Source organism: Carassius carassius, chromosome 5 (genome assembly GCF_963082965.1).
Source record: "Carassius carassius chromosome 5, fCarCar2.1, whole genome shotgun sequence".
Taxonomy (NCBI): domain Eukaryota; kingdom Metazoa; phylum Chordata; class Actinopteri; order Cypriniformes; family Cyprinidae; genus Carassius; species Carassius carassius.
The window spans coordinates 36,706,282-36,727,388 of record NC_081759.1 but is presented as its reverse complement, the minus strand read 5'-3'; the positions used below and the strand labels follow the sequence as shown (position 1 = coordinate 36,727,388).

Sequence of the window (21,107 nt, the reverse complement as noted above, 5' to 3'; positions counted from 1 at the left end):
AAACATTAATTTAATTATCTTTTAATTACTGAAAATTAAATTAACTTTTTGGTAAACAAAGGGGATTTACTATTAAAAATATAACATGGAAGAAATGTTGTGTGATTAAACCTTAAAAAAATAATAATGTTTGATTTTTTTTTTAGTAGTAGGCTATGTACATTCTGCTGAACAATAGTCTTTAACCGGACTTTTATTTTGACGGGTTGACGTACCTTTAGAGTTCTGTGTATGTGATGTGACCCTAGTTTTTCCATCACCTGGAGGCTTGTAGATGGACCCAGCCACCGCAGAAAGCCTCGTAACTTTCCAAAGACTTGTGGCTTTTAAACTCCTGAATTGTGTAGTAAATTACACCAAAAACAAGATAATTCACAATGTCCATATTTGTGTGTCGAGGTAAATGGTCCAGGTCTCTGTGCCATTTCGCTGCAGGGAGCTCGTATGGGTCGATATTTTGGATGCCTGAGAGCTTCTCAAAATACCACTGTTTTGTGCTTGGTGTAACCTAAAAAACTGTATTCCATTGTTCCTATGTGTTCCATATGTATCTTGTGAGGTACTGGAACAGTTTTTAACGCACCAGTAACTTCCAGGCATGGTAAAACAGTGCGGAGAACCTCCTCTACTACCGAGTTAACAACACATGTAAAAAAATCATGTTTTGCTGCCGGTGACCTGCCAACATGGTGGAGACTGTGATATCGAGGGGAGGGGCTCTGTGCTATGACGACAACTCCTCACTCTCAATACAATTTCTGCATTGACAGATGGTATATAAGCCATAAAAGCTTAACCATACACGGTAGACTTAAAACCAACTACGGCTGTACTAAGCGATAGTATATGCTCATATAAACGCCAAAGGTTCATGGGGCACTAACCTTGTTTTGAGATAAATGCCTTTTATTCGCGATGTCTTGGATAAGTACTTCATTACCCACAATCCTGAACAATCCCACAGTGATGCATCTGATTGGTGGAACTCGTCTTACCATCTGGTTAAACCCCGCGAAGGTCCGTGAAGACTGAAGATCATGAATAAAAAAATAAAATAAAATAAAAACCTGTTTTGTGTTTTTTGCACGGTAGACTTATCAGTGCAATCATGATCTCCTTGGCTGCCATGATGGCTTTTTTCAAAGAGGAAAACAAAAGTGTGTAAAGGGGTGAAAACCACTTCAGAAACACTATTTATTTACACGATTAATACTGAAAGAACTGCTATTACTGCACATTCACTATATAAAATACAATTCACTGGAGGAAAAAGTTCACGCGGCATTCGTCAGATTTGGAAGTCGCTCAAAACCATAGACTGTAAAAAAAGATGGACGACTCGCCTTCGCTCTCTTCCATTGGTCAAAACTGAAGCCGCCAGTGTCCCGATATGGCGCTGACATCTTGGACTTGCGCCTGCGCAGATAGCGATCTAGGGACCAGTTCTGCGCAGTAGCTATGCGCAGTAGCAAGCAGGAAGTAAAGCCTTAAAGCCGCGAAATCAACGGCCCCGCCCCTGTGCCCCGCCCTCACTCTCCCTCGCAGAATGCACATACCGTAATCTGCACTGTTTTGGAAGTGGAGTCCTGCTCCTGTGAACTCTGTCTGCTCCATTCCACTCCAATCTCATTAAAATAAGGTAAATACAATCTCCTCAGTCCTCCGAAGATCATGAAAAAAGCCTGTTGACGCTTCAGTGCCTCCTCGGCTCAGAGAGCTGTCAATCACGACGTCACACCACCGTTTTTAGAGCATTAAATAACTATCTAAAAAACAACTTATTTTAAAAACGAACACTTGAATTTACATTAGCGTGATACAAACTACAGTAAATGACAAAAAACAGCTTCGGAAAAAAGATATTTGAAGGGTAATTTAATTGTTTAGTTGGTCTCGCGTCCCATTGAATAACATGGGGAGGCGGGGTTTATGACCTATACTAGGACCACTCACCAGGGGGCGATCGAGACGTTTTGGCTTCACTTTTCAGGGCTTGTGCGGCACGCTTGCTCAAAACCAGGCGGGAAGGAAGTCAACCGGAAGTTGAAGTCGGCCGCGTACCGCCATCTTGAAGCAGAACTTCACTTGCGTGAGCATTCCATTGACTCCCATTCATTTTGGCGTCACTTTGTCAGCGAATAACTTTACATCTGAGGCGTTTAGATACAGAGCCCTGGCATTACATTTTAAAATACTATACAAAATAATTAATCAGAATACTTACTCCTGCTCACTCACGCCAAAGAACTCCCCGCTCAAGCTCGCTGTCTCTGCAAGATTAACGATGGCAGTTTGCACGCACAGCTACTAGAAGATTTAAATCTGTCAGACAGGTTGCTGACGTCATCAAGCTTAGTTTGAGTCTGCGGAAGTGCTAAAAATCGCTAAAAATGGGCTTCACTTGTCTCAATTGAGTTCCAATGGGGTCGCTGTGTCCATTTCTTTTACTGTCTATGCTCAAAACGCTCGTTCGCGGTTGTGGCTTCAGTGAGGCGCGGTGGTTTATGGGATGAGTAGTTCCTTCGCTCGAAATGAAAATATGTACAGTCTTGTACCCTTGACTTTTTTTGGATTTTCTCTTAATTTTTTCACTCGAAATGATATGTTATATGCTTATGAGTTCAGCCGTAGCTGGTTATCCTCAGACATGCTCTAAAACTCTTTAGATACGGATTTTTCCGAAAGTCAATGGGAGAAATGAATGGGAAATTTACAACAGGTGTTCTGTCGATTCATGCTACCCATCGAGATGTGCTACTTACTGGTTCTGCGCATGTGCAGACTCACAATTGTGTTCTGCGTTGCCACGCCCATAAATCTAGGCATCCAGACTTCGGTTGACGGACGGTGAGCATTGCGATATCTTTAATCCTTTTTTATAACATAATTGTACCTGTGAACGTGTAAATATTACAAATGCACATTATTCTGCACCCGCGTTGCGCATACGCGCTTTGTGCGCTCTGTTTTCGAAGCGTTTCATATTATCATGGTTTTGCGCACTGAAATATTATTATTTTGTTTGCTTTGACAGGTCAAATATGAATATTTGATGATTTTTAATTTTCACGCCATTTAAAAAAAAAACAGTACAGTGCCGTATGTAGTAGGTACTCATAACTTTGAATTTTATAATTGTACATTTACAATTATGTCATTTTTACTTGTATATAATTTTTACTTATTATATCAAGGGTAGAATGAATCGACATTCTCTGTGATCGATTCGCGCTTCGGGTAGCATTTTTCGACAAGGCAGCAAAAATCGACAGACTCTGCTATCGATTCGAGCTACGGTAGCATTTTTCGACAAGGCAGCACAAATCGACAGAACAGGTAAGAAAAAAAAAAGAATCCCTATCGAAAACTATATTATGCAATGTAATTTTTGACCGAGTGTGCACGAACGCAAGCGAAACGCTGGAACGCTTTGTTGAAACTGTAAACTGGAACATCATAAAGTGTGTTGCTGCGTGCATATGTTTGTTTAGCTGCCAGTCTAGCGCCGAAATTGACGAGCGCCAATGTTTATGGGCGTGTTTAACTGAAGTGGGCGGGGCTATGAGTGGCTTTTCTTCCTGCGCGGACGGATTCGATTCAGAAGAAGCAACCTGCACCAGGCCATCTTCACTTACTTTATTGAGATTAAACCTTGATTTAGAAGAGGTCATTTTAGCTCACAGTGTTTTTTTTTAAAACACTGTACACCATCCACTATAGGCACCACGGATCAGCCCAGAATGCCAAACATTAAGATCTTTTCAGGCAGTTCTCATCCGGATCTGTCGCAGAAGATCGCGGACCGACTGGGACTCGAACTGGGGAAAGTGGTCACCAAAAAATTCAGCAATCAGGAAACCTGGTGAGTTATTTACAGTTAGATTTCCAGCTGAAACCTTGATTTCCCGTAATGTTTTGGTTAGGGTAAACGGAATGGTAAACACATGGCAACCACAATTTTTTTTTGTAGTTTTATGAATTAGAAGGTGTCATCTGGCGCAATGCGCCTCGTACAGACATCATACTCAATTTCCCAGCATGCACCTGTATTAAGCATGTGACTCCGGGGCCGCTAATGCTAATTTTAAACGTCCTGCCTGGCCTCCTTTCCCACGTGAGGAGTTATAACTCTATGAAATATACCCTCGTTAAATGCTACTGCGTTTTTTCATTATTTACAGATATTTTTAATATAATTAATTTAACTTCTATAGCTAAAAAGAAGTAATATGCAGGACACTCTCATATCGTGAGATTAAAATAGAATGTTGGCCCTGGTGTCTGTTTATATAATTGACATTTAACTCGAGATGAGTGGAAGCCTTGTGACCCAAAAAGATAATATGTGTGTCACACTCTTTATCTGCAGCTCACATGCGATAAATGCATTGACGCAATAGTTTCAGTTTGCTTTTTAATGGATAACAGTCTGAACCACAGTGCTGTCTATATTCAAAACCAGATACATCCCTCTAATAAAGGCAGACAAGTATAGATTTATTTGCACTATCTTTAGTGACTGATACTCAACCTTGTTTGTTTGTGTGTGTGTTTTGCAGTGTAGAGATAGGAGAGAGTGTGCGTGGAGAAGATGTCTATATTGTCCAGAGTGGCTGTGGCGAAATAAACGACAATCTTATGGAGCTGCTGATCATGATCAATGCCTGTAAGATTGCATCGGCCTCCAGAGTCACGGCGGTTATTCCTTGTTTCCCCTATGCTCGGCAGGACAAGAAGGACAAGGTGGGGGTGAGGGGAACAGCTTTATTAACACGTACACACAGTTAATAATACATTAACCGCATTACTGTTGGTGGATCCATGTGGGCTACTTTCTGTAAGTCTTTCTTCTGTGGTGTGTCGGCTTGTGTTTTCTGGCCCTTTGGCAATTTACAAGGCATGGCTAATTATGCTTGCTTAGCTCTTCTCTATCTTCCTGTTAATGTGTATCTGGTTTGTGGTTGTGATGGTACTTATTTATAAGTGAGAATTTTGTCTGTAGAGTCGGGCTCCAATCTCAGCCAAGCTGGTCGCCAACATGCTGTCTGTAGCTGGAGCAGACCATATCATCACTATGGACCTTCATGCATCTCAAATTCAGGTAAAAACAGTGCAGCATCTTTCCTCCAAAAAAGCTCAAAACAAACCCTTATCTTTCATGAACAGAGATCACAGACATAACCCTACAGTCAGGCCTGAGTAGAACTGGGTGCGCCTTAAATTTCTTCAGAATTTTATAGTTTTTTTGTAATGGTTTGTATTTGAGTACATGTGTTTTGTGTCTGTGTGTTGTAAGGGGTTCTTTGACATCCCAGTTGATAACTTGTATGCTGAGCCGGCAGTCCTCAAATGGATAAAAGAAAACATCAATGAATGGAAGAACTGCACTATTGTTTCTCCTGATGCTGGCGGAGCCAAGAGGTGTGTTTTCTTTCCTTTTCTGTCTCTCAAAAACATTGGGTCTCGTTCACTAACCATACATACACACAGATATGTGTGATACCTGTGTACAAAGGTTTTTTATGATCAAATCATAGTTTATCAATAACTTTTTTTTTTTCTTAAATTTAAATTTCTGAAAAAAATGTGGGAACACTTGATACCCCAATAACACAAAAATCCTATACTCTTTGTGGCCTACTAAGCAAAACCTTGTATAACCAGTAAAAAAAAAGTGGTCTAACTTTTCCATATTTGGTGCCTCTGTGTTGGACAGTGAGAGTTTTAAAGATGGCCTTGTGACCAAAGACAGCCTTCGATCATTTTCTGACAATGTCAGAAATTCAGCAACACACGGTGTGTTTGCTGCTACGATCCACGTTTACTGATCAGCCAATAAAAAAACATGGCGCTAAATCTTAAAACTGCTTACCTCAAACTTTCTTAACTTCCTTTTTCACAAGATTAAGATTATTATTATTTTTTTTTTATTATTTTTTTTTTTTTTTAAGCAAACATAAGTAGTACAGCTGCCAAACTGCTTCGTCGTGCTCTTTTTGTTTACCACGAGTCACTAAGTGTCATTATCATACAGCCTGCATACATGTCTACCCCCCGAGTTTATTAGATCCTTGTGGCACAGTGTGATTGGTAATGATCTTATAGGAATGCTAAAATCGTTCAGTTTGTAGAAGACTTTATACAGATGGCTAAACTCAGGCATGCGGTGGCCAATTTAGAGTACTCTAAATTCATCGACATTACAACGAGGTTAAGAAGTAATTGGGAGTCGGCATGCACGTGTTGTGAATAAGGTGGAATTTTTTTAGTTTATATAAATGTGAACAATTCACACAACTATTAGTGAATGAGACCCATTCCTTCATTTCATTCCAGATTTCTCTTTGTGTATAATTTTCACATTAAGTTTATGTTTTAAAAAGTCTTTTAAAAGAATATATTTTATCCTATTTTTGAGTTTTGGACTACATATCATTTGATTGTTATAGCACCGTAACTCTTTCAGTTTGTTAAACCTGGAGAATTGTAGTCTATAATGTTGCTCAGGCTCTTGAAGATGATGGACATGAGTGTGTTTTACTCTTTTAGGTGTGGAGGGTAAGGAAATGTCAGGTTTTTTTGTGTGTTTATGTGTGAGTGTGTGACTCTGCTAACAGTGGATAGCTTGGCCTAAACCTTTAGCAGTATATTATAGTGATGGGCATTTTTTATAAATCTGTTTTTAAGCCTTTTAAAGCTTTGCTAACTTAATCATGCTGATTACATCATGTGATTTGTCTTTTGAGAGATGAACTGACTACAGCACCCCATTTTGTAACCATTTAAGACACTCAAGTGAGTGAGTGAGCTTATGCACACTGGTGCTTGTACTTGTGTTTTTACTGTAACTTTTACGCATGAATGCATCCATGGTCATTTCCCGCTGTTGTACAGAATGTTGCTTAAGAATCTTGTGTTCGTTTTATTAGGGTGACCTCCATCGCAGACCGACTGAATGTGGACTTTGCCTTAATCCATAAGGAGCGGAAGAAAGCCAACGAGGTGGATCGTATGGTACTGGTTGGGGATGTGAAGGACCGAGTGGCGATTTTAGTCGATGACATGGCAGACACGTGTGGGACAATATGTCACGCGGCTGACAAGTGAGGACATGCATGATACACGAGCGCTTTCATGCTCAAACACATGCACATTCATGATTATCCTGCTGATTTGTCAGACCTCGTGCCTCCATGTTCCTGCCTGTTTGTGTAATTGCTTGTGTGTCTCTCTCTCTTCTTTCAGATTGGTGTCTGCGGGAGCCACTAAAGTGTATGCCATCTTGACTCATGGTATCTTCTCCGGTCCAGCCATTTCTCGAATCAACAGTGCCAACTTCGAGGCAGTTGTGGTCACCAACACAATTCCACAGGAGGACAAAATCAAACACTGCAACAAGATTCAGGCACAGACATTTACCTTTGTTTTCTGTTATGTTCTTTTCTGTCTGTTTCTATTTTAAGTGGAAAAGTAATATAGAAAATCACATGCTTATGTAACAAATTGCACATTATACATTTCAAAATCAGAACTGAATATCAAGCTTGTGAGTCTGAATCAAAGTGAACTGGGATTATATGCAAGTCTATTCATTTTTTACAATTTTACAATCCATTTTTGATACATAAACACTACCGTTCAAAAGCTCATCCAGGATACATACCATCTTATCCAAAATATACAGTAAAAGCACATATATAATAAAATGCTATTAGAATTTAAAAGAACAATTTTCTATTTCAATACATTTAAAGTAGAATGTTTTACTGGGATGAAAAGCTGAATTTTTAGCAGCCATTACTTCGGTCTTCAGTGTCACATGATGCTTCAGAGGTCATTTTTATATGCTGATTTGATGCTCAAGAAACTCTTATTATCAGGGTTAAAACAGCTATTTTAGTGGAAATGAAGATGCATTGTTTTTTTTTTCTCCAGGATTTTTTAATTAATAAAGAGTTCAAAATGCCAGCAATTTATTACCTCCTTGCTGAATAAAATCATTTAAATTCTTTCAAACATATATATTTTACTGACCCCTGAAATTTTGAACAGTAATCTGGTATTAACAAGTACAAATGGCTTCTTTTTTCCTCATTACTCTGAACATGTTGACTAATGTATTTCTCTTTTCCTTTCCAGGTGATCGACATTTCTATGATCCTGGCTGAAGCCATTAGGCGAACACATAACGGGGAGTCCGTTTCATACTTGTTTAGTCATGTCCCCTTATAATACAAACATGCATAAATACACGTCATGTCATGTTTTCACACACGCCATCACTGTGTACAAACTTGTATAATGGAGAACCATTGCTGGCTCTGTTAAGACATGTTCCTTTGTAAGAGTTCCATACATGCACCATTTAACTGAAGACATATTCTGGACAGTGAATGAAAAGAACGAAAGCCCTTTGTGCTACACACAGCTCCCTCTTTCTGTTGCATGGGCTGACTCACCTTTTAATCCCAACGGTATTGTGATATGTATCACCTCCTTGAATCTTGACTTCCATGCCCTCTCCGCTCACTGTATTTCACCATCACTCTAGGTCTAGGGTATAGAAATGTTACCTGCATGTTAGACTGAGAATTCACTTGAATTCTGCTTTAGAATCAATCTAAAAGCAACAATTAGATGACCGCCCGTTTATAATGGAAGAGCTAATACTGAATTTTATTGCTTTCAAGTTTGTTGTTCAAGTTTGTTGTGAATCTTAAAGGTACGATGGATGTTTATGACTTTTGTAACACATTAGTTTTGTTAAAAAATCGAATTACTAACATATGGCTAGATTGAAATAGAATACGGGTTAAGCCCCTTTAGATTGCCATTGTTATGGCAGCTGGATTTTTATCTTTTGTTTCTCTTCTCAGGTTTTCATTTTTAGGTTAATTTTTGTTCCTCATAACTTTATTAATTTTCATCTCTTCAGGGTCTTTTGATGGTGAAAGCCAAGATCGGAGTAGAATTTTTTTTTAAGTTGTGATAAAATGTTTCGTTTATGTTCATGTTTACAGTTAGGCAGCATTTTTGGCTGCTTGAACAGATCTGTCAAGTGCCCTTTAGATTTGACTGAACGCATACTCTTGAGTCCTAATTAAGTGGCTACTGTAGATCTGGCCCAAACAATCAGCCTGATGTACTATATTTTTTGTTGTTTCTTGCTTATCTGTGTGAGTCAGTGTGTTTGGTCTTGGAGTATGTTTCTTTTCCATGCTACCTGAGCGAGATCAGAGATAATACACCTAACTATCCTACAGCTTACACTGGAGCAGCAAGTGAGATGACAGAGCTTGATTTGGTAGGCCTATGCCGTTTGCCTTAACGAAGGAGAAAATACTGATTGTATCTTGTCTGAATGCGAAATGATGAGTAAAATATTTCACTGTATAAACTGCACACGTTTGTGGTCTAGTCATTCAATTTTTATACAATTTCCTATTTTTTTTTATAAATTTAAAAAAAATTATATGTTTAAATTATTATTTTTACATTCGAAAACATGCCAAATTGGTTTTGAAAACTAATATTTAAACGAATTTTAAACGTTTACCAAATGTTATAATTCTGTAGTAATAAATGTCCACACTAGGTGGTGCATTTTATGCGTTTTAAAGGTTAGAACCTTTAGTAAAATAAATACGCATTCCGTTATTTAAAAAGAAACTTAAATTGAAAAAAAATTTTTTTTTAATGTTTATATATATATATAAACAATATTGGTAGACATACGTAATGTTTGGGAAATTATTGCAAATAGTTTGAGGTTTGGTTTAACGTTACAGATTGCTCCATTCTGACTGACAGATCATAGAATCCCAAGAGAAATATATTCACCTTTCAACAATTATAAAGTTATTCATATTTCAGTAATTGTGAGGAAAACTGATACATCATCTAGTCGTTTGTTCAAGTCTCATTAAACCGAGCCTTATCCGAATACCGATGTGTCTCGAGCCCAGAGTCAAACTCGCGCTCTCCGTGGTGTCCTGACTTTATCTCGTCACACGATTACCGTCTTATCTTAACGAGCAATGTTCCCACGGCTCTGCACCGCGAGCTATGCTGTTGTTATCCACTTGTCTTATTTATGAAAGCCTGTTTTGATATAAAACGAGCTTTTTGTTTGACGAGAACGCGCGTGATCGGGCACGCGGCTCGTTTAATAGATCAAAGGATGTTTCCAAACTTATTACTGAGGGAATGCTGTTTTCGGTCACCAGCAAAAACATACACACGGACTCGAGCAGTGAAAGAGAGAGAGAGAGAGAGGACAGAGCGCTCGCCAAGTTACCTCCTTTCGACTCCTCGCGCACAGAGGTGATGACGAAAAAAGCGCTCAATATTTACAGAACAATTTGGTCTCTAAATAAATAAATTCTTAATATAAAGATATATATATATATAAGTAAATTCTTGCGCCAGATATTGTGAATATAGCGAATTTCTCTTCTTACGCTATTTAGCACGGTTCTTAAATTTTGTGTGTGCATTTGGAAAGCGCATAGGAACAAGCAGGTGTATATTGGAGGACTAGTGGTGTTCGCGCAATGTGGGTGGTGAATTTTTTCGCCGTGTGTGAGTTTGGACATGGTGTCATAAGTGTGTGAATGAACAAGGTGTGACGACATAGAAAGCGTCACATAATTATTGGTGGTGGTGGTGGGGGGGGGGGGGGTGCAGAGAATGGATGGAGGGAGAAAATTGAGACAGGGCAGATGAAGGGACAGAGCTCGGAGAAGGGGTTTGAGGAGAGAGATTAAAAAGCCCTAAACTCTTTTTGTAGATATTTTTATTTGTATTCAGGGAGTTTACAAATTATAGGCCTCTTGGAGAAACAAATCAGAGGGGACGAATTTAAAATTGCGTCTTTTTCGGAATCAAGTCAGCAACGGAAAGCTCATTATACAATGAGGTAAGAGACGACAAAAATCCAGCCTACATGCGAGGAAATTATAAAGTTATTTGATTCTGTAGGAATAACTGGAGATAGTTATAGCAGCCTCGATTCGAGAATTTCCGATAGTCGGCATATAGCCTACATATTTTAGGCTTCACATTTTACATTTAGAACCAAAGCGTCCTAAAATCGCTGAAAGCGCGAACCAGGAAATCATTGTATCAAGGCAAAATATATTTAGCCTATCTGCTACTTTTGTAGCTAGTAGCTACACAATAATTTGATAACAGTAAATGTGGATTTTTTTAAATGATTAGTGTTTATTAAGGCTATTTATATTTATTTAATTCTGGAGATCACCTGGTGAAAATATTTCTAACATTTCCCTTGCGCATCTTTTAGTTCACCGTAGTTAAACTCAAACGGGTGGAATGGCGAATTTAGATTTTGGATCTCATCAGTCATGTACCGGAGACGATTCCCCCGCGATGGGATTCGAGAAGGAGAAAGATTCCGGTCATCACGGTCGATGCAAAACCGGGTCTCCGCCGCAGCAAACTCAGCTCTCCCAACAGGTCAGCCATAACTGTGCACGCGCAGCAGAATGCGAGGCCAAAATTCTGATGGCAGATTTTATTATTATCATTATTATTATTATTATACTATTGGTCTAGTTGTTTATTTGAAGTGGAATTATTTAGACTATTGCACATTGAAAATTCACTAGGAAGATGGCATATTTGCGAATTAATTAATAATGTTTATATAACAAGCAAATAGACATTTTGTAGCATCATACTGATTAATATAGGAGTGCATTATTTGTTACGTAGTGCATTTTGATTATTTCTTGTTGTATGTCTGTCTGCAAAATGTACACGCGAATATTTTATAATTTGCTTTCAAATTCGATATTATTAACAACCGGTCTCGACTATTTTTCCAATTATGATTCGTATGGACTAATTGAAAACACTGGTTAAAAAAACATTAAAACCCATTCTTTATTTTAATACATTTGTATTATATTGTTTGTATTTGTCAGAATATTTAGGCAGGAAAAAAGGTTATTATTACAGCAGTTTGTTATTATTATTACTATTTGTTTTTGCTTTTTTTGCCGCTCCTGGCGCGCAGGGGACGGAGGAAATCAAAGTTTATTTGCACGAGAGAGATCTGTGGGCGAAATTTCATGATGTCACTACAGAGATGATCATCACCAAAGCTGGCCGGTGAGGGACTCTTTTTAATTTAAATTTGTTCTACCCCACAATGTATAAAGATAGAAAATATATATTTTTTTTTATTGACTGTTCATGGACCAATCTATTTTCAACACAAAATTCCCCAGGCAGGGAAAAGACCCTGGAGGACAACAGTGAGAAACAGGGCACAATTTGCCATCATATATTCAAACATGCTGTTGAGGCAGGATTCACTATTATTATTATTATTATTTCAAACAGGGGCGCTGCACAAGATCCCGGGCCCTATGCATAGGCAGTCCTAATGGGCCCCCCTCCCCTTGAAAATATATATTCAAGACTTTTCAAGGGCCCTCTCTTCCTTTGGGGCCCTGGTAATCAGTACTGGTTTTACCCCCAGTCCAGCACCCCTGATTTCAAATAAATATATTCCCATTTTGCCAGCGTTTGTAACCGGAGTGGGACACTTTAAATAAAACTGAAAATTATAAATAATTTATTTCTCTAAATATGTGTGATACCTCTTGTCATTACATTCAATGATTTCATGGATCAGGAAAATGTTGACAAACAAGACAATACTCGTATTAAAATTATTATTATCACCATTATTATTTGACTGTTGTTACAGACGAATGTTTCCCAGCTACAAGGTGAAGGTAACGGGCTTAAACCCCAAAGCAAAATATATCTTACTGATGGACATTATTTCAGCTGACGAGCATCGGTATAAGTTTGCAGATAACAAATGGTAAGAAAGTAATAAATTATAACTTATTCAAACTATTATACTAATAAAATACATAATATAAAGTTAAACATTTCTCATTCTTTTTCAACAATGACTCTTAACTAGGCATTTTATTTAAGAGATTTTGAATGGTGATTGAATGATTGTATGAAAGGTTATTGAGCTGTTGAACATACAGACAGGTGTTGGTAAATCAATGTATGGAGGAATGCTAAGAGAAAGATATGCATAGCATAAATACAAATGAACTCTGTTGTGTGTTGATGTGAAATGATGCAAGAATAATGCAATTATAAGCCTTGGTTAGAGAATATTGTTCACTGAGTGGAGGATCCACACAGAGCAGATAAACTCAACTGAGATAGAAGTTTATTTTGTAACCTGAACTTTTATCTCAGAATTGTGGAGCAGATAGAAAGTCCTTATCAACTCGTTTTGTATCCTATCTGCTCTTTAGGTCCATCAGTGGTAAAGCTGAGCCGGCGATTCCAGGCCGACTGTATGTGCACCCAGACTCACCGGCTTCAGGAGCTCACTGGATGAGACAGCTCGTCTCTTTCCAGAAGCTTAAACTCACCAACAACCACCTGGATCCTTTCGGACATGTCAGTGATGATGCCAGTCAAATCTGATCGGTTATTTACTGATGAACATAATTAAACTCTCCACTGGGTTACAGCTTAGTTCGTTTGAACTGGAGATGGAACAGGGTTTCTGTGGGTCTTAAAAGGGTCTTAATTCACCCTCCATAAAATAAGGCCCTAAAATGTCTAAAATCAGAGCAGAAAGTCCTACATTCATAAAGTCAATGTTGCATGCAATGCTAAATTAATAACTTCCTTCGTCTTCTTTTCCAAAACAAATTTGTAAACATCCTTAAATCAAGATACATTTATTGAGTTGGAAAATGAAGATATGACGTTGAACAAAATTAAATGAGTTTATGTTTAAAACAACAACCAATATCCGTCAATGGGGCATGACAACTTTTTATTTTTTATTAGCAGATCTTTTTTTTTCATGACAAATTGCATCAATATGATACATATCACAGAAAGAATACTTCTTATCTCCTTTAATTTTGCTTCTCAAGTAAATTTATCTTGATTTTAAAAATCTTTAAACAATTGCACTGTATAACAAGACAAAAATACTGACGAATCACATTTGTTTCTTTATAATATTGAGAGGAGCAGATTGGATATGAACTTTGTTTTTTTTTTTTGCAAATCGAACCCAATTTTGAAGTGTTGCTAATATAATACTTTTTTTTTTTTAATTCTCTTAAAAAGGTCCTAAAACATCTTAAATTCACCCTGATAATACCTGCAGAAACCCCTATGTAATACATGTGTTGATCAGGAGAACTCTTCTTTTATTTGCTGCAGATCATTTTAAATTCCATGCATAAATACCAGCCTCGCCTGCACATTGTGAAGGCAGATGAAAGGAACAGCTTTGGCTCCAGCAACACAAGTTTCTGCACACACTCGTTTCCTGAGACGCCCTTCATCGCTGTAACGTCCTACCAGAACCACACCGTAAGCAGCAAGACCCCTGTTATCGTAGAATAAATGCATGCATTTGCAGAAAGAAGCAGAGAGTTCATATTTAATCCTCTGTTTTTTTTTTTAGATCACTCAGCTGAAGATTGAGAATAATCCATTTGCTAAAGGTTTCCGTGGAAATGATGATATCGAATTGCTTCGCATGTCCCGTACACCAAGGTGGAACACGCATATTTTAATTTTATTTTAATCTGTTTTTTGAACTTTTACAATTATAACAGGATACAGATACAGGAGAATCGTGAAAAATATTCCCCCCCAGACAGAGAGAATTGTTTTTTTATTTAAATGTAAAAAAACAAAAACAAATTGTAAAACAAAGAGCATCAAGCCTAATGTATCGAGAATATATGTTGGAGCATTAAAGTTTAGACATTTCGACCATTTATCAAATGTATGCATACCTCCACAAACAAAACCTTACAGCTTTAAAATATATACGGAACACACATATTTTAAACATTAATACGTATGAAAATATTTTACATTTGTGGATCATAACAGCACCATGAGTTTGTATGTGAGTAATGATGAATCACTAATGCATTGTTTTATTTTCAGTCTTCATTTATACATATCCTATGTGCCTGCATGTCATTGTGTGTTGCATCTCGTAGACACTGATGTTGTTTCAGATACATGGAGAATATGTTGTCCTTTTATAACTAGCAGGGTTTAGGAACAAAAGTCAAAGCTTTGTGTTGCATGTTGACAGTATTGAATGTGACACACAAGAGAGAGATATTTGTAGTGTAACAATATTAAGAGCAGAGCGTCACAACACACTGTCACACAGAGAGGTCACTGAGGGGCTAATGTGTGTGTGTCTAAGTAAATGCGTTTTTGAGCGAGAGAGTGAAAAAACCGAGAGGAGGAATGAGTCAGATTGGAAAGGGGGTATAGAAAAGATTTTTAGCTACTGTAATTGTATCTTAGCTTAGAAATTTCATTAGAAACTATCAGTAGTGTGCAAATGATATCTGTTACCCTTTGCCGCCCTACCGTGCCAATGCAAATCATAAGCCTGCTCTCTCTCTTTTAACACCCTGATATATCAACTCTAGTGCTAGTGTTTTGTGACTCTTCCCCTAAAAGTTCCCTGATGCACTGGGCTTCTGAAATATTCTCAATATATCTTTTGCGTCTTTCTTTAAATGTAATTTTCCTGATTTCTTAAATTTAGTCTGGATCATGCTGTAGGAATCAATGCATTTGATGCATATTTTACCCTTTATTCACAGTAAGGAGTATCCACTTGTACCACGTAGTACTGCAAGGCAGCGTGCAGCTCCACCGTCTCCTGACTCCGGTATCTCTCAGTCAGAATACACTGTGACACGAAAGCCCAGTCCTGGCTACACCTGCTCTGACATTTCAGGTACATGGTGCAAAACAAAGAGGTTGAATTTCTGTGAATTTCTTATAATATTTTGATTATATGTAAATGGGTAAAATTTTTGTGGAATTTAACATTTGAAAAAAGATGAGTGGCTTAAAACTTTCTAATTTACTTAAAACTAATAATAATCCAAGTTATAATTTGATTTGATATATTTCAGTGTTTCTTAATTGTATTTTATCCTTAATTCCGCTTTTTTTAGACAATGATCTTTGAAGAGGTTTAATAAAGTTAAAATCCAAAAGATTGGGTACGTAGTACTAAGGTTTATAATTGACAGCTCATTCTCTCACTTCTAAAATGCAACAATAATTTAAAATCTATTTGTCATTAGCAGCACTCAAAAAAACTTTGTGTGCATTTCTTCAGATCTCTTCATAGCACATGATGTACTTGTTTCTTTCCTGCATGCAACAAGTAGACCATGTTGAGATGTTAGACTCATGAACAAATGACTCTAATGAGCTCTTTTTCATTCAGTCAAAAATAATCACAAATCAGCCTCAAACTCACACAAGTTTTAATCAGACTTACTTAGTTATTAAAATTATTTAAAGCCATTAACTGGGTTCACAACGGACTCCCTCACAGAGTACCAAGTTGTTGTTTTTGGGTGTTTATGCTTTAGCCAATGAGATCAAGATTCTAGAGTCAATTCGAAATGAACTGGCAACTGTTATTTGTTATAATGTTGATTGATAATGGTTGCAACATGTCACCCAAACAAAGTTACACATTGTAATTTGAACAACCAGTCAGTAAATAGACTTCTGAAAATCTGACATGATAGTAAATGTATAACATTCAAATCAAAGTCTCTGTTACAAATAGTTATGTAATTTGACAGAGAAGTCAGTAAAATACTGTAGGGTGTTAGTATGAAGGAAAGGCTTTTAAATGTGTTCTACATGTATTTTGAAAAATGCATAGCATACTGTTGTGTTGTGGGTTAAACTGTCCATGAACTTAACAGAAATTTTCCTGGCTGAAAACTACCAGTTCCTTTAAAAACATGTCTTAGTGTAATTTGGCTCTAAAATGTTTTATTATAGGAGCCAAAACTCAATTATTTTTGTTGTCTAGACCCTGTTCTGACTGTAACAGAGAGCACTCTGTAAACCCTCTGGAATCCAGCATGCATGCTATTAATAATTCAAAAGCTCTATGCAGTCTTCTAAGCAACCTGCTACGGCTCGGTACGGCTCGGCTTGGCTCAGTTTGCGTTTCCACTACAGTTTAGTACCGCTTTATGAGTGGGAGGGATTATTCACATGTCATTATTGTTGTGGTGCCTCTACTTCCATGACTCGTGAAAAAAAATTCATTCTGCGTCACCCCATTAAGCTCTCGCTGGATCTGCTCCTCTGCTATCAATGAGAGGAATGTCTGTACTTCCTCAACAGACAACGAAACAGCTATTTTTGGGTTGTTAAAAAAGGTGGGCATGTTCAAAACAGTTGCGTTTGCTCCTTAGCTGTTTGTGCTGGTTTTAAGTCTAGCGGTTCTTTTGTGTTTGTGTTGCAAGTTCAGTGATGCAGGTAGTGACGATTCTCTCCGGCCAATCAGTGATCAGCAGAGTTTACGTGTCACATTTTGTTAACTGTACGGTTCACTTGGAACCTCAACCGAAGTGGTACTAAAAAAAGTACCAGGTACCAGATACTGTACCCGGTGGAAAACCCTACAAAGATGAACCATACCGAACTGTACCGTGCCTTACCATGCAGTGGAAAAGCGCCATATGTAAACCCAAAATAATGAACAACTCTTTTAAGGCAAAAATCCACATTCCAGAGCTGATTTACCATGTCTCTTCTGGAATGATTGAATCAGGTTTGTGTTTCTGTCTGCAGGTGACCACACCCTCACTGAAACCCCTCCCTCTCATGACCCCACCTACCACCTCTTCACCTACCAGCTCTCTCCGGAGGCGACCCCTGTGCATAGCGCCCCCTGCAGTATGGACACCGCACAGCACCAGCCTTGCATGTATGGAAGCTCTCAAGTGGGCATGGAGGACCTCAGGTGGGCGTCTTATACAAACAGCACAACTTACCAAAGCTTTTCTTCAGCTAAAGAAATAGGTGGGACTTTTGTTCCCCCCACTGACCTCTCTCAGGAACTATATCCACAATACACCTGTGAGGTGGGTGTCCAGTCACATTGCATGATGACTGATTTCTCGCTTTATGCTTGCAATCGATCATTCAGCCAAAACCAACAACCAAACAGCTGGTGTGGGGGGAGCTGAGCAAGTATGCCTGGTGTGTGTGTGTGTGTGTGTGTGTGAGAGAGAGAGAGAAAGAGAGAAAGGAAAAGAATGAAAGAGTCTGTGAATAATTGTGGTAACATACTCATAATTTTATCCTGAGATCACAAGTTTGCATCTGTATTGCTTCACAGTTTCTACCTTGTTGTTGTGTTTTCTAGCAAATTAAAATTATTATATTTGTTGTTTTCAGTTCTGCTAGAGCATCAAAATAACAAATAATAATACAATTCAACAAATTAAAATTAATATAATTTGCAGTATAGTAGCTGCAATTCTTATTTCACATCTTGGTAAAAATATTTGTATGTAATTTCTTAAAATTTTTATAATTTTATATATACCCTTTATAATAACATTTTAGATTTGCTCATGCTTTTTGTCATCTACTTCAAAATATATATTAAAAAAATAATAATTAGTATATATATATATATATATATATTATATATATATATATATATATATATACAGTACAGACCAAAAGTTTGGACACACCTTCTCATTCAAAGAGTTTTCTTTATTTTCATGACTATGAAAATTGTAGAGTCACACTGAAGGCATCAAGGGCTATTCGACCAAGAATGAGAGTGATGGGGTGCTGCGCCAGATGACCTGGCCTCCACAGTCACCGGACCCGAACCCAATCGAGATGGTTTAGGGGTGAGCTGGACCGCAGACAGAAGGCAAAAGGGCCAACAAGTGCTAAGCATCTCTCGGGGAACTCCTTCAAGACTGTTGGAAGACCATTTCAGGTGACTACCTCTTGAAGCTCATCAAGAGAATGCCAAGAGTGTGCAAAGCAGTAATCAAAGCAAAAGGTGGCTACTTTGAAGAACCTAGAATATGACATATTTTCATTTTTTTCACACTTTTTTGTTATGTATATAATTCCATATATAATTCCACATGTCTTAATTCATAGTTTTGATGCCTTCAGTGTGAATCTACAATTTTCATAGTCATGAAAATAAAGAAAACTCTTTGAATGAGAAGGTGTGTCCAAACTTTTGGTCTGTACTGTATATATATATATATATATATATATATATGTGTGTGTGTGTGTGTGTGACCCTGGAGCACGAGTATATCAAAACTTACTCTTTGATTAGTAATATGCATTTCTAAGAACTTCATTTGGACAACTTTAAAGGTGGTTTTCTCAATATTTAGTTTTTTTCTGCACCCTCAGATTCCAGATTTTCAAACAGTTGTATCTCGGCCAAATATTGTCCTATATATATAATCACTGTGGAGCAAGTGGAAACTAATGAGATTTCGGGATAAAAATGAGAGATTATAATTTAAAATAGACAAAATGTTCTCTTAAACCCTGTTATGAACGTTTTCATGTCCCTTAAGTCTTCATTGATGTGTGTGTGAGATTTTGTGCACGTGTATCACATATCTTCTGGTAAAGATGCGTGTATCTCGGTTACCATTACTGCAGTTTTTTTCATCAAGATACAACTACACAAGGAATTAAAAAAAGGGAATACAGTTAAGGAGGTGGGTTGTTTCACTGTGGTCAGAATCTGTAAAAATTTAGGGAGAATCCTCTCTTTTACTATTTCACTTAGGAAATGCTGGTGTAGCATACAACAACTAACAAACCCAAATGCAAAAAACTGCCAGATTTAGAACTATTAAACTTCCTATTACACATTGTCTAGCTTCAGATGTGGGTCTTTTATTTAGTTTAATATTACTCTATTCTGATGAGAAAAACTGCACGTGTCACAGTCCGTTAAGGGAGCAGTGATGTTACCAATCTTGTCATGGCCCAAGGCAAGACATACAGAGAGAGAGAGAGAGAGAGAGAGAGGAGCGGAGGCATCAGCTGGACATTTATTTATGGATACACCATGCAATAAGAATTTCATGAGTGAAACATGGTCATTTTAAAGAAAACTTTAAATGTTGTGAAATTCATGTTTCAGTTAATTATAATGATGAATTATTAATTGATTTTGAGTTCACAATTTGTGATTGCTGATATTTATTTGTAAAGCGTTTTTAAATGTATTGAGCAGTTTGCATTACCCTGGCAAATGTAAAGTTTCCGTGTTTTGTGAAGGTGTTTACTGAAACTTCTTATGAAGCTGAAATAAAATGTTCATCCACACCAATGTGTTTTGTGTTGATATGACGTAGTACTTCATGCATATATTTTGATATTTTGTATGGAAGTTATGCAGTGTATGTGTATATGTGCATGCATACATGTGTGTGTATGTGTATGTGTGTGTGTGTTTGTGTGTGCCTTAGAGCTGTAGTTTCACACATTGTGTAAGAATTTGAGCTGTTGCAGGGAAACAGAGAGAGAGAGAGAGCTATCAGAAGTTTGACATCACAAAAATGACTGGAAAGTTCTTTAGGGGAAAACAGTTTATCATCTAAAGGCTTAGGAAATTTTTATGCACTTTAACAATGCTTACTGCATGGAGGAAATTCATGCTGTTCTGTTATATCCCTTTTAGCAGTTCATATGCTATCATTTCCATAAATGATTGACATTTTGAAATTACATTTATAATTATTACATAACTATCAATAAATTCCCCTGCCTCATCTTAGTGAACAGTTTTGGGTGGCTCCTATTGATGTTCTCTTTCAGATGGAAATCTGAACCCAAATCAAGTCTTTGAAAAGCCTCTGACCCTGACTGGATTTCCTGGCCCAGCTAAGCACTTATTTACTGCTAATTAAGTGATCTGAGCTCATTTTCTCAAACCTAATGGCATCATCCAGCTCCTGCAGGAAACACACCACAGCCCCCAGTACACTCTTGTACACACACATGGTCCAATAAGGGCCCTTTTACCTCCCTGACATTAGCCAGTAATGCTATTAACCCGTTCATCGTTAAATGCCCACTTCAGCAAAATGCAAAAAACGAAAGATACCCACTTAAGTGAATTTATTGCACAGTGGAAAGAGATTGAAAATCTTAATGTAGAGTAGGAGTGCAGCTCACAACTAATCTATGTACTCGTAATTGTTTCTCTTTGT

The 21,107-nt window shown here is 37.6% G+C and overlaps 2 protein-coding genes across 4 annotated transcripts; both read left to right on the top strand.

Moving 5' to 3' along the window:
- Nucleotides 1-3,569: 3,569 nt before the first annotated feature.
- LOC132141510 (ribose-phosphate pyrophosphokinase 1-like) lies at nucleotides 3,570-9,402 on the top strand. 2 transcript variants are annotated; one of them, XM_059551072.1, is made up of 7 exons: nucleotides 3,570-3,862; nucleotides 4,560-4,749; nucleotides 5,003-5,101; nucleotides 5,297-5,421; nucleotides 6,930-7,103; nucleotides 7,246-7,405; nucleotides 8,140-9,402. In XM_059551072.1, the coding sequence occupies exons 1-7, from the start codon at nucleotides 3,741-3,743 to the stop codon at nucleotides 8,230-8,232; spliced, it is 963 nt and encodes a 320-aa protein (XP_059407055.1). In that variant the 5' UTR covers nucleotides 3,570-3,740; the 3' UTR covers nucleotides 8,233-9,402. The 2 variants fall into 2 exon arrangements, with proteins under 2 accessions (XP_059407055.1, XP_059407056.1); XM_059551073.1 differs by having other exon boundaries at nucleotides 3,571-3,862; nucleotides 4,560-4,743.
- Nucleotides 9,403-10,704: 1,302 nt separating this feature from the next.
- LOC132140455 (T-box transcription factor TBX5-like) lies at nucleotides 10,705-20,214 on the top strand. 2 transcript variants are annotated; one of them, XM_059549239.1, is made up of 10 exons: nucleotides 10,705-10,918; nucleotides 11,306-11,478; nucleotides 12,041-12,135; nucleotides 12,740-12,859; nucleotides 13,317-13,464; nucleotides 14,248-14,400; nucleotides 14,495-14,586; nucleotides 15,669-15,805; nucleotides 17,680-17,851; nucleotides 19,839-20,214. In XM_059549239.1, the coding sequence occupies exons 2-10, from the start codon at nucleotides 11,335-11,337 to the stop codon at nucleotides 19,855-19,857; spliced, it is 1,080 nt and encodes a 359-aa protein (XP_059405222.1). In that variant the 5' UTR covers nucleotides 10,705-10,918; nucleotides 11,306-11,334; the 3' UTR covers nucleotides 19,858-20,214. The 2 variants fall into 2 exon arrangements, with proteins under 2 accessions (XP_059405222.1, XP_059405221.1); XM_059549238.1 differs by lacking the exon at nucleotides 19,839-20,214 and having other exon boundaries at nucleotides 17,680-18,507.
- Nucleotides 20,215-21,107: the final 893 nt, after the last annotated feature.

Excerpts from the sequence above, each read along its gene's own strand:
- LOC132141510 (XM_059551072.1), top strand. The coding sequence starts at position 3,741 with ATGCCAAACATTAAGATCTTTTCAGGCAGTTCTCATCCGGATCTGTCG. Across the intron at positions 4,750-5,002 it reads ACAAGAAGGACAAGGTGGGG|AGTCGGGCTCCAATCTCAGC; the intron begins GTGAGGGGAACA and ends TTTTGTCTGTAG. Across the intron at positions 5,102-5,296 it reads TTCATGCATCTCAAATTCAG|GGGTTCTTTGACATCCCAGT; the intron begins GTAAAAACAGTG and ends GTGTGTTGTAAG.
- LOC132140455 (XM_059549238.1), top strand. The coding sequence starts at position 11,335 with ATGGCGAATTTAGATTTTGGATCTCATCAGTCATGTACCGGAGACGAT. Across the intron at positions 14,587-15,668 it reads CGCATGTCCCGTACACCAAG|TAAGGAGTATCCACTTGTAC; the intron begins GTGGAACACGCA and ends CTTTATTCACAG. Across the intron at positions 15,806-17,679 it reads CACCTGCTCTGACATTTCAG|GTGACCACACCCTCACTGAA; the intron begins GTACATGGTGCA and ends TTCTGTCTGCAG.